The sequence below is a fragment of the Culex pipiens genome, chromosome 2, assembly GCF_016801865.2.
Source record: "Culex pipiens pallens isolate TS chromosome 2, TS_CPP_V2, whole genome shotgun sequence".
NCBI classification, from domain to species: Eukaryota; Metazoa; Arthropoda; class Insecta; order Diptera; family Culicidae; genus Culex; species Culex pipiens.
In genome coordinates, this window is record NC_068938.1 from 26,437,855 (window position 1) to 26,451,772 (window position 13,918).

The window sequence follows — 13,918 nt, forward strand, 5'->3', positions numbered from 1 at the left end:
CTACCACGTGGTTGAAATATTTGCAAAAAAATACAAATTTGCTATGCAAAGATTCTGAATTCGACTAAATAATATCAGGATTACTCGAAATGATCATTTTCTAATTAACAGAAGGTTTGCAATTGAATATTCCAGCCGTTTCTCACCCACGTGGTAGCTCCCTGACGTATGGCGTCGCGGTGTTCATCGAGCTTTCATAGCATGCTAAGGAAAATTTGATGCTTTTTGAGAGAAAACCGTTGATTCCGTAGACATCGGATTGTTTGCCGATGCGCCAGGTCTAGGGACAACGAATCCATATGCTCTCTTCGGGAAAAGTGTTCTCCAGACCATTCCCCATAGGCCTGACCATACCAGAAGTTGGCGCGTGATTTTCCCAGACCTGTAGGAGCGTTTGAACAAAAAGTTCCAATTTCCCATAGTAATTCCCATGTAAACTTTAACCCTGATGCGCGCAGCCAGTTTACAACCAAATGAGCTGATATTTGGCATGAAAGTCCCTATGGGCATGCCCTACAAGGGGAACCATACTAAAACTTGATCCGAGAACTTTTTGAAAAATGTACCCATCCTAGTAGATAGTCGCTCTTGTATACAATCTAAAAACTGCATGTAATATGTAGCGATAGCGGCCGCACTAATTCTCCATGCAAACTTCGGAGAAAAGAGTCGAGGGAACACTGGCATATAATTTTGTGTTAAAATGTTGCATCTTTCTATTTTGCAGAATTTAATTTATTCAGCAAACTAAAAAGAAATAGGCTTTGAAAATTCCTGGTTTTAGTAAAATCCTAATGAGAAGGTTTTGTATTTCTTACAATAGTTTTTTATTTTTGTTCTTAATTTCAAATATTTTTTCGTATGAAAGCTTGAACCCTTCCATAAATTGGACCTCATCAGGTTCAACAACATAACCACTTAAAACCCAACCAAATCCAGCAAATTTAATGAGTTACACCTCCGCAAAAATAAAACACACACACACATCCCAAAAAAATCATCACTCACTCCCGGAAACATCCTTCTGCACGCAGGTAACGACGCACTGGGCCAGCAGCAGCGCCACCACGTGGAGCACCTTCTTCGTCGTAGCCATCCTGTTTGAAGTATCCTTAATCGCCACTTTGCTTGCGGTTTAACTACCCTCGGATTGACACCAGGCCAGTCACTCCGGCGGGGGGTTTCGTCCAAGACGCAGCAATTAAATTCGGGGACACGGACACGGAGGGTGGCAAAATTACGCGCGCGTACTCCCTGGCCTGGCCGTTTAATTATTTCTTTTAATTACACCTTCAACGAGGTTGGTCGGTCGGTCCACGTGTCACCATCATCAATTCGTCATCACGCGGCGTGGCGTGAACTCGCTCTCTCTGTTTCAGAACTTGATTTAATGAACCGGCCAGGAACCGAAAACTTGTCAACAGAACCACCACAAAACTACACAAATGCATTTAGTCCACCGGAACCAGAAGGTGGACGGAGAACTTTCCCGGCCAACAACAATAACAGAAGCAGCAGCAGCTGCAGCAGGAGCAATTGTCCAGCCTCATCAGCATAGCTAATTGAAATCACTTCGGTGCAAATATCCACTGAACTGAAGCTAGTGCTGACTAACTGGAGGTCTCCCCACACACGAGGTCGAGTTCCGAACCGCGCCAGGTGTAAACATAAACTGACTCCAATTTTCCAGCGGCAAGTCAATTTGAAGCAAATCGTCCACGCGATGACGACGCCGAGCACCGTCACACGAGCCGGCGAACGATGACGAAGGTTGGGAGAGGAGGGAGGGAAATGCCAACAGGAAAATCCTTTCCCAACCAAAGCTAGAGTCCTGCGGCGTCACAGCATAAACATGCAGCTTCTACGACGCGGTGCCGTTCGATGCACCGGAAGTCTTCGTCGCTGACGACGAATTGAAGTCTCTCGCTGTTGGCACGAAGTGGGTGGTTTGTTTTTGCTCCTTTTGTGGGAGGAAGATTTCCGTCCTCCCCCGAAGTTGTTTGTGGGGACGACGAGGTGCTGGCGGGGATGATGATGACGAGGGAGGTCGTTTTCGTGGATTGTCGTCGGGTCGGGTTGAGGGAGTCCTTTCGCTTATGATAATGTTGTTGTTTGTCGGGTGGATTGGGACTGTTGAGGTCTGAGAACGGTTGTACAGGAAAGGTTGTGAGATTTGAAATATTTAAAAATAAAGTTATCAAAACGAATGTTTAAAAAAAAAATATTGGTGACCACAGAATTCATGTTATAAATTTAATCACTTTTATCTAACTCTTGGTATTGCTTTAAGTAGTTCAGTTTTAATGCTAACAATGAATTTTAAATTTCTTTTGAAACATGCGATATTCTATGGTATAACTGGAAAAAATTAAAAAATTAAATGTATTTTGAAGAAATCCTTCAAATTGTTTAGAAACCACATCGGAAAAAATATATTATTTAAAAATTATATGTTCTTTTAAAATAAAAAACGTTTTTTTATATTTTTTTCTCAAGTACCCTCAAATTGGATTTGACCTTAGATCAATCTTCGTAATCTTTCTTTCTTCGAAAATTGATGTTGTCTAGAGTAGCTTTCGAAACAACAATATTTGTGAAAGGTGATATTTTTAATCTTTTTCAATTACTTGTGATATGAAAAATAAAAATTTTACCCAAAATTTGATTTTAATTAGCGTTTAGCTGTATATCGAATTAAATATTAAATTTATTAGAGAAGTTAATTGAGTATGCATGAAATAAAACCGTGAGTATTTGCATTTTCTACACATTATACAGGGAAAGTAAATAAAAGATTATTTAAAAATACTTTTCATGAGGTTTTGCATTCCATTCAACACGAGCAGATAATGCAAAAAATGTCGCAATAAATCGTTAAGCAAAAAAGTATCAAATATATTGTATAGTGAAAAATATAATCTTTCTACGTAAGTTACAATTAAATAACAAATTTTAAGGGAGAATAAAGTTTTCAAGAACTTTATCAACCATTATCAATATTAAGGATCTTGAAAAGGTTAAGAACCACTGTATCCGTTGATAGCTAAAATTCAGATTTTTTTTAAATCTTTACAACTAGATTTTGATTAAAAAAACAATCATTTAAAGAAATAAGTTAAATACATATTCAGTTTATTAAGCGAGAGCATTTAAGAGGTGGGTAATTCTCCGCCAACTCACACAGCAGTTGCCCCGACCCCTCTTCGATTTGCGTGAAACTTTGTCCTAAGGGGTATCTTTTGTCCCTGATCACGAATCCGAGGTTCGTTTTTTGATATCTCGTGACGGAGGGGCGGTACGACCCCTTCCATTTTTGAACATGCGAAAAAAGAGGTGTTTTTCAAAAATTTGCAGCCTGAAACGGTGATGAGATAGAAATTTTGTGTCAAAGGGACTTTTATGTAAAATTAGACGCCCGATTTGATGGCGTTCTCAGAATTCCGAAAAAACGTATTTTTCATCGAAAAAAACACTAAAAAAGTTTTAAAAATTCTCCAATTTTCCGTTACTCGACTGTAAAAATTTTTTGAACATGTCATTTTATGGGAAATTTAATGTCCTTTTCGAATCTACATTGACCCAGAAGGGTCATTTTTTCATTTAGAACAAAACTTTTCATTTTAAAATTTCGTGTTTTTTCTAACTTTGCAGGGTTATTTTTTAGAGTGTAACAATGTTCTACAAAGTTGTAGAGCAGATTACAAAAATTTTGATTTATAGACATAAGGGGTTTGCTTATAAACATCACGAGTTATCGCAATTTTACGAAAAAAAGTTACACTCTAAAAAATAACCCTGCAAAGTTAGAAAAAGTGCGAAATTTGAAAATGAAAAATTTTGTTCTAAATGAAAAAATGACCCTTCTGGGTCAATGTAGATCCAAAAAGCACATTAAATTTCCCATAAAATGACATGTTCCAAAAATGTTTACAGTCAAGTAATGGAAAATGGGAGAATTTTTAAGACTTTTTTAGTGTTTTTTTCGATGAAAAATACGTTTTTTCGGAATTCTGAGTACGCCATCAAATCGGGCGTCTAATTTTACATAAAAGTCCCTTTGACACAAAATTTCTATCTCATCACCGTTTCAGGCTGCAAATTATTGAAAAACACCTCTTTTTTCGCATGTTCAAAAATGAAAGGGGTCGTACTGCCCCTCCGTCACGAGATATAAAAAAATGGACCTCGGATTCGTGATCAGGGACAAAAGTTAACCCTCAGGACAAAGTTTCACGTAAATCATTTTGAAAAGATGGAAAAATATCACAAGGATTTCACTTTTTAGCATGAAAATCTGTTAATTACTTATAAAAATGGTGTCATCGAAAATGGAAAGCTTTATAAGTAGCACATAGAAAAACACAACATTTTTCGTAGTAGTAGTTCTCAGCAGCCAAAGGTTAAGTCTACAATGACCGCAAAAAAAAAAATGTTGACAATTTTCTCAGCTTTTGCCTTCCTCACTGAGGTAAGGCTATAATCCTGCTCGAAAAATGAACTTTTGAAAAACAGCTCGTAGACCTATATGTATACCTATCGACTCAGAATCGAAAACTGAACAAATGTCTGTGTGTGTGTGTGTGTGTGTGTATGTGTGTGCGTATTCACATTGGTGCTCAAATTCTTGCCAAGTTTTCTCGGCACTGGCTGATCCGATTTGAGTAAAACAAGTTGCATTCGATCCGTTTTGGTGCCCCATACTGCACTATTGAATTGTTTGAAGATCCGATAAGTAGTTCAAAAGTTACGTATAAAAAAGTGTCAGAGTTGCGAATCAGGTGCTGGAATTTTGATGCCGGATCTCACTTATCTATATGAAAACTATGTCCGGATCTATCATCCGACCAATCGTTGGTTAGGTAATCAAAAGACCTTTCCAATGAGTCCAAAACATTGAAGATCTGGCAACCCTGTCTCAAGTTATTACCACTTAAGTGATATTAATGTACTTTTTTGAAGCCGGATCTCACTTAAATGTATGTAAACTATGTCCGGATCCATCATCCGACCCATCGTTAGTTAGGTAATCAAAAGACCTTTCCAATGAGTCCAAAACATTGAAGATCTGGCAACCCTGTCTCAAGTTATGATAACTTAAGTGATATAAATGAACTTTTTTGAAGCCGGATCTCACTTAAATGTATATAAACTATGTCCGGATCCAACATCCAACCCATTTTTGATTAGGTAATCAAAAGACCTTTCCAATGAGTCCAAAACGTTGAAGATCTGGCAACCCTGTCTCGAGATATGACCACTTAAGTGATATTTATGTACTTTTTTGAAGCCGGATCTCACTTAAATGTATGTAAACTATGTCCGGATCCATCATCCGACCCATCGTTGGTTAGGTAATCAAAAGACCTTTCCAATGAGTCCAGAACATTGATGATCTGGCAACCTTGTCTCGAGATATGACCACTTAAGTGATATTTTTATATTTTTTTTAATTCCTAAGCTTTGTCCGGATCCATCATCCGACCCATCGTTGGTTAGGTAATGAGTTTTTTGAAGATCTGTTCAACGCTCAGTTTGAAGTTATGACCGCTTAAGTGACATTTGTGTATTTTTTTATTGTGAAATAGATGGAATTTGTGTCCAAACTCATCACCAATTGTTGATAAAAAGTGAGGAAGGCACCAACCACATAAGTGGATTAAGTTAGTTTTTGAACATAAAAACACTACCGTCATCGAGGTGACATTGGGTCTGGGGGGTGAGATTGGGTCATACAAAAATGCTGAAATTTGTTTGACCCAATCTCACTTCCCAGACTCAATGTCACTCCTAATGACGGTATTTAAAAAAAATCTTACATGTGCATTTTATCAAAAATTACACAACTACTTTTTGGTTACAAATTCAATTTAACACCCAAAAATGATTTCTTGAAGCTTTTCCGATAAATTTTTCAAATTGAAAGTCATAATCATAACCTACTAATTTGCCGAGGATATCTAAATGTTCTAAAGCCTGTTAGTACAACACTTTATAGAAAAAAAGTACAATTATCGTAAACGTAGAGATTGCTCAATTATGTTCGGCCAAAAAAGAGTATAAATCAAACTTTCAATACAAGACTATCTGATTATTTTTCTGAAAAGTTTAATGTGATTTTTCGATTAATAGTAACAAAATTTAAAATTTGTCAAAATCATATTTTTCCCAATTTGATGGAAATTACGTTTTAAAATGTATGTGAAAAATTTACAATTAATTTTATCAGTTTTTTGCATAAATAATCTGTTTTCAGCAATTTTTTTTTGCCCCGTGGTTTTATGGGACAAAAACTTGAAATACGATTTGCATTGATCAAAAAAAAAAAAGATTAAAATGATACGATATCATTTTAACTTCATAAAAAAGAGAAACAACATGGTGTATAAAAGAAGCTCAAAATCTACAAACATTTGAACTTCCCTGTCAATCTTCGCAACCGACTTCGCGTGCTACGAAGTCATCTTCGTTCTTATAGTTAGACGTCGTCGTCGTCGTCCTCATCGTCCTTTCATCCAACCATGCAATCTTCTCTGCTTCACTGACTGTCACAATCATCATCAACTCTCACTCGGAAAATTCTCACTGCACAGTAAAAAAAAGTTTGATACTGGAATGATGAAAAATTTGATGGTTAAATATTACCTCTATTTCGACGTTATTTTAATTCAATGTACGTGAAAGTGAAATACAACTATGGTTTTTTTTTGCTAAAAGAGCGCTTGAAGGCGCTGAAAATCACTCTATAATCATTTACTACGAGTGTGCTGCCAGCTGGTGGCGTTCATGGGAACAACATTTCGTCATCGTTGGGGTTCCTTTTGGGTGAGAGAGGACGATGTCAGTTACCAGAAAGTGCAGCGGATCATGGTTGGAGGAGGTGCAGTGGGGTAATTTGACAATCTAACAATGTTTTTTTCTTGGTAAAATTTTTAATCAAATCAATTTAAACATCACGATATTTTGAAAAATCTTGTGCAAAAACTTAATCATAAATTTGCCCCAATGACGGATTGTGAATCGCTGCTGTTGTTGTTGTGGTTGTTTTGTTTGTCAGCTCGGAGGAGGAACGAGAGGGCTTTTCCAAGCGTTTTTCACTTCATGTTTACACAACAAATGATTGCATGTTCTGAGGGTGGATGAATGGGGAAGGAGAGGTTGGGAGGAATTGGTCTGGCGCGCCAGAATTCTGTGGTTTCACTGGGTGAGAGAGTTTTCCACCCTCCTTGGTATGGTGGGAAAAACCATTGTGGAAGTGGGGAAGGTGAGAATGTTTTGATTTCGGTTCTGGGAACCGTCATGTCAAGGAAATGTTAATATTTTTTTGTTTGATTATAGTTTTAAAAAAATCTAAATTTTTGTTCAGTTAAAGTTTTATTATTTTTAAATAATAACTCAAATCAACCCCATGTTACAGTTTTGACACAATGCTCGTGAAGAAACGATGATGGAAGTCATTTTCAACAGGTTTGGAAGGGTGATGTAAAGGGAAAAACTTCCCGACTGTAACAAAACGAAGAGGAATGCATTCATGTGCAATCCCGTGTACGATTGTTCAAATGAGTGGTACTTTTTATTACGAACCAAGTGAGAACCGTTTAAGGAAACGTTCATTATTCCTTAATTTGAGCACGATGCGCATGACTTGTGGCAGTTGCTGTTAATTGGTTAATGTGTTAACTATGTTGTTTGGAAGTGCCATATATTCAACAAAAATGTTGCAATTAGTTTCAAGTTTACAAGTCAGGCCGTTTGATTGAAGATACAACCAAATGACAAAATGAAATCAAATGAAATCGAATAAATCAAAGTAAATAAATTATTTCGTATGAATAATTTAAAATATAGAATCATTGTTTCTTTAGTAAAAAAAAATGGCAACTTGAATTATTTCGTATGAATAATTTAAAATATAGAATCATTGTTTCTTTAGTAAAAAAAAATGGCAACTTGACTATGTTTTAGAAAAAAAGGTATTTAGTGCTCAATGAAACACTGACGAAGAATTAAAAGTCTGCTTAGCTTCTATTTTTACTTTAAAGTGTTAGACCACTTTACTTAATTGCTACAATTTCTTTAGAATAATTGAAAAAAAAACAACATGCTTTCATTTATCACAATTGTTGGCAAAAAATCTCAGAAAACCACTTTCCTTTCAATTTTTTCCTTCATGAAACGTTTTTTTGTCTTCCAAGCATTCCCTTCGAGAACAAGTTGTTTTCAACCGGTTAAAACTCCCCACCTCAAAAACCGACCGGCAAAACTCAAACACATTTGCGGAAGTGAAAAAAAAATCTGCTTTTCATCGCTCAATTTATCCTTCTGTTGTCTCATTTTCCGACTTCTATGCCTAACACTGCTTAAGAGCAGACAACTCATCACTTCATCTCATCATTCGCCTATAATCAGCAAGACTAGACAAACAGCAGCCGTTGAAGCATGCTGTTTGGGAAAACGTTAATGAAGAGGAACGAAGTGGTTCACAGACAAATGGACGTTAACATTTTAATTTTAAAGGTTTAATTTTTAAACTTCTTTTTTAAAAATACATTTTGCCAAACAAACTATTTAAATTTGAGATTTTTTTATGAGATTTGTTCCAACTTTTCAAGTCTTCTTGTCTAAGAAATCCTTCTCAATCTGGTACCATTCTCGATAGCAAACTCGAGAAAAATCGTCCGAATCGAAACGATGAGCAAATTTGGCGCCATTTAACGTTTTTAATAACAATTATCACCCAATTAGCGGGGGCAGCGAATCGGAAAGTTGCCCCTCTTATAAATCAGCGCTTTTTTTCTTTGCTTCCAAGCAAAAGTTGGGAAATTTCCCCCGAGAAAAGCGACCGACTTTTGCTGACGCTGCTGCTGTTTTTCTGTTGGGTGTGGAGGGAGGCTGTCTGTTTATCGTGCTTCTTGTTTAGATTATGATTTTGCTTATCTCCCGACTTTGTTGGGGAAGGTGAAGATAATCCGGCAAGGTTGCTTTCTGGTATTTAACTGGGGTTTTAGTTTTTTTACTCTCGGATTTTATTTATTTTTTTGTTTTGTGCTGGCACTGCTTTTGATGACTCGGGAATGGATTCCCGTTTGAAGAAGAAATTGGGTTCGTCGATGGAATTGAGTAAATTGTTGCAATTAAGAGATAAATATTTACATTTAAATGCTTTACTAGTTTTTGATTTAAAAAATTAACAAACAAAATGTTTAGGTTTGTTAATGTTTCTTTATTTTTGAGTTTTTTTTTGTTGCGATTTTAAAAGCGATGTTTTAAATAGTAAAAAGTTTTTTTGGCTTCTTATTTTGAAAATCTTACAATATTTTCAACTGTGTTTTTTTTTTCAATAAGGCCGTTGCAAATATTTTTTGAATTTTATGTCCCCTTTTATTTTTGCGAGAAAAAAGTTGTTGCGGTGATGTACATTGGGATTCCATAAAAGTTCAAAATATTTTCCAACGAGCCCAAACATGCTAAATGGGGCATTTTAGATTGTTTTCAGTTGATTAGACATCAAAATCATCATTATTCTACATGTTGGTAACAGCTTGCTATAAATTTTAACCATTTCGTGCTATAATTATCCAAGACATTTATCCTTGGCAGCCTGAAACTATGCTTGAAAGTGCGCATGTGCTACATGAACATCAGAACGCAGCCAGCATAAGAAGCTTTCACGTAATAAAATGTATGCTTTTATCCTCCGCTTTAGCTTTCTCGAAAACTTTTGAGTGTTGAAAGTTGTTCACTTGGATATCAGTCTTTGATTTGGAGCTTTTGTGTGATGCTTTGAAGGTAATTATACCAGTTGATGGAAGAGGTCTCTAGTGTACGGCGTAGCTTTAATTCTTAATTAAAATTTTAGAAAAACGTAAGTGTTTGAAATTGTATCATTTTGACATCATTTTGATTTTCACTAGGGTTAGTTAATATTATGATTACTAGGAAAGTGTTAAATCTATGAAATTTGAGATCTCTTACCAGTAGAATTTTTTTAAGTACAGTCACATAAGGGAGAACCGGAACTCATGGAGAGCATTGTGATAGATGTACAAGCCATGGTTTTGCTAATTTTGTTTTATATTTGTGATCTCGGATAGAGAAGTTAAAGAACAATAAATAAATACTTAAGTTTCCAAATTTGGAGCATAAATGTGCATTTTAAAATGTCTGACCCCATTCAGACTGCAATTTAGATTGGCCCCAGTTAACAGTATATTTTCCGTAAGAAACGTGAATTTTGAAAAAAAAAAAAAAAAACAGCTGGTATTAGATATTACTAGAGCGTCCATTTTCCATTTCCCGGTAAAAAGCAGTTGATTTCTAAAATCATTAAAGGAACAAAAATTAAATTCTTTTAAAACTTTTTTAATATAAAAAAATCGTCTCTTACACGATAAGAATAGCATAAACTAAAAAAAACTCAAAAATAACAACTGATACATTTTTGACGAATAAAACAATGACTAGCGTCAGAAAGTTGGACACTATCGATATTACTATTTACTCGATTAGTTTTATTAATTGATCACCTAAATAAAAGAAAATGGGAAAATAAAAATTTTCCAATTCTCCTCCAGAACCAAAAATTTATTTTATTTGTATTTTTTTTCTATTTGGCTACAACTTTGGAGGGGCTTTTCTTATTGCCAAAGAAGCCAATGTGTATCATTGGTTTACCCATACAGGGCTTTATACAATTTTGGTAGCTTTCCATACAAAAATACGTATAATATGCAAAAATCTGCATCATTTGGAGGAATTTTCCTATCAATTTGTGTGTATTTGGAAAAATTGTAGGTATTGATGAGTAATATTCAAAAATATTTATGAATACACGGAAAAAAACATTTTTTCGGCCAATTTTTACTTAAGCACAAAAATCCATTTCCAAAAATCCATATTTTTATATCTTTTAGGAGACAAAAAACATAAAATTTTGCGGCAAACAAAAAACTCAATTTTGCAATAGAAAAGTATTTCTCAAAAAAATCATAAAGTGCGACGTTTTTATAGTATAGCTAATTAAAATTTGATTTGAACTGAAATAATCAGCTTTTGATTTTTGAAAAAGTGTTCATGAGTGTCCATGCTAAAATTATTTATTGAGCAATTCCAGCTCAAATCAGGAATTTTTCTGATACTTTTGTACCCGACCCTCTCCGATTTCAATGAAACTTTTTAGACATGTTATCCTAGGCCTATATAAGCCATTTTTGTGTATATGGAGCCAATAGTACTCGAAAATAACATTTGAGAAGGGCGCAAGGTATTTAAATATTTTTGTATTTCGCAATTTAAAAATTACTGTATCTCGAAGCCATTGCGTCGTATCAAAAAGTGGTCAAAGACAAACTTGTAGGAAATTGGACGGGCTTTCTGAAAAAAATACACTGAAACAAAAATACACGCCACTTCTATGAGATTTTTTGATTTTTAAGTCTAAAACTTAAATTTAAAGGTGTTGTCACGATTTTTTTTCGTTCAAAATTTTTGAGGAAATAGCCTAAGATGTTACCAAAAGACTGACGAAAAATGCAGGATGGTATGTCTCTCCTAAAAAAATACAAAAATCATTTACTAAAACTGTTTTTTTTGAAAAGTGGTCTAAATGTCAACATTTTAAAAAACCCATAGTGGGAATCGATTCCTCAGACAATTTAACATAAAAGTCTCCATATTGACCATTGTCCTATGTCCAATCCTTGGGAAGAAACAGCAATTTTAAAAATAAAAATGATGAAAAAATGGATTTTTTGGTGGTTTTTGGCAATTTCTATATGACAGACTTGGTTTTTCAGTCTCGTAAATATTTTTACCGGAAAGCTCGTCCAATTTCCCATAAGTTTGCCTTTGACAGCTTTTTGATTTGACTCGTTTTGATATTTACGTAAGCTAATTTACTATCCAGGTTTCTACCACACTGAAAAAAATATTCTCTTTTCAGTTATTAACAATGTAATTAAGCTTATAACTGTAAGCCCTTACATCCAATTGAAATGCTGTCAAAGGCAAACTTATGGGAAATTGGACGAGCTTTCCGGTAAAAATATTTACGAGACTGAAAAACCAAGTCTGTCATATAGAAATTGCCAAAAACCACCAAAAAACCCATTTTTTCATCATTTTTATTTTTAAAACCGCTGTATCTTCCCAAGGATTGGACATAGGACAATGGTCAATATGAAGACTTTTATGTAAAATTGTCTGGGGAATCGATTCCCACTATGGGTTTTTTTAAATGTTGACGTTTAGACCACTCTTCAAAAAAACAGTTTTAGTAAATGATTTTTGTATTTTTTTAGGAGAGACATACCATCCTGCATTTTTCGTCAGTCTTTTGGTAACATCTTAGGCTATTTCCTCAAAAATTTTGAACGAAAAAAAATCGTGACAACACCTTTAAATTTAAGTTTTAGACTTAAAAATCAAAAAATCTCATAGAAGTGGCGTGTATTTTTGTTTCAGTGTATTTTTTTCAGAAAGCCCGTCCAATTTCCTACAAGTTTGTCTTTGACCACTTTTTGATACGACGCAATGGCTTCGAGATACAGTAATTTTTAAATTGCAAAATACAAAAATATTTAAATACCTTACGCCCTTCTCAAATGTTATTTTCGAGTACTATTGGCTCCATATACACAAAAATGGCTTATATAGGCCTAGGATAACATGTCTAAAAAGTTTCATTGAAATCGCAGAGGGTCGGGTACAAAAGTACCAGAAAAATTCCTGATTTGAGCTGGAATTGCTCTATTCAAAAAGTTCAGAAAATTCAAAAACATTGAAGATTGGACCACCTATTAAAAAATGAGTTAAATTTCATATTTTCTTTCATTTTGGCCCGTACTTCTCTATGGTTCAAAAGTTTCGCGTTTCTGTCCCAAAAAAAATCAAAAATACATGAAATACGGATTTTGAGAAATTGATTTTTCATGAATTTCTTACTCTTGATAAAACCTTAATTTACAGCAATAATTGTTACATACCGTCAGTGGGGGTGACTATGGGTCAAAAAACGATACACCTCTCGTATTTTCTTAATAACAAAAACAATTTAAATAACATAGAAAATCTTTCAACGTAGATTTGTTCTTAGATAGTTTACTGACATTTTCCCAAAATATGGTGGATTTTGATGAACACTACCTTAAATGCCAATAGTTTGAAAATTGACCCAATCTCACCCCTTAGAGGGGGTGACATTAGGTCAAATGAAACTAAAATGATGCTCAAATACAACGATATGGTAAAAACAAGTCATCCAACAGCGTTTCTTATTCGAGGGAATCGTATTGACACGCTACATTGTTTGAAGTGAAGATTTTCAAAAATTTGGGTAGTTTTCGAGCAATTCTTACAAAAATATTAGAAAAATGATTTTTCGAGAGGTCATTTTTGGCCAAAAACGTACCCCAACTTTAGACAGCTGCCAAAATAACAGGATTTGTTCTAGGAACGAGATTTTTTCAGCGAAGTCATCTTAAGATGTCCCCTACACAACCCTTTCAAAAGAATTCATTTTCATTGAGAAGAACCTGAGAAATGGTAAAATCCGTAAAAAATCACTTTGACCCAATCTCACCCCCCAGACCCAATGTCACCCCCACTGACGGTATTGGATTATATTATAACACACAGCGGAACAGAGCTCCATAACTATGTTATTAATCCTAAATAACTTATTGTTACTTGATTATTCTCCAACTAAACCGAATTGGATAAAAAAAAAAATTGGATTTTTTACACCAATTTTTTTTAAATAGTTCACATCATGGATTCTTTGGTCATAGAGAAGGCCTATACAAAAGTTTGGCCAGTTTTGAAAATACAGAAAATGCGTGCGAATTTGCTGATCTCGAGTTGAATTATACATTTCATGAATTTTGACAAAATAAAATTATGAAGTGAATAAACTTTAAAATGT

General features: G+C 34.7%; 1 protein-coding gene across 1 annotated transcript in view; it reads right to left on the reverse strand.

Moving 5' to 3' along the window:
• LOC120420971 (lachesin-like) overlaps positions 1-1,651 on the reverse strand; it is a 68,218-nt gene extending 66,567 nt beyond the window's left edge. Inside the window, exon 1 of the mRNA XM_039584103.2 lies at positions 1,009-1,651. Within this exon, the coding sequence (XP_039440037.2) occupies positions 1,009-1,096 (88 nt within the window). The 5' untranslated portion in view covers positions 1,097-1,651. The remainder of the gene's footprint in view (positions 1-1,008) is intronic.
• Positions 1,652-13,918: the final 12,267 nt, after the last annotated feature.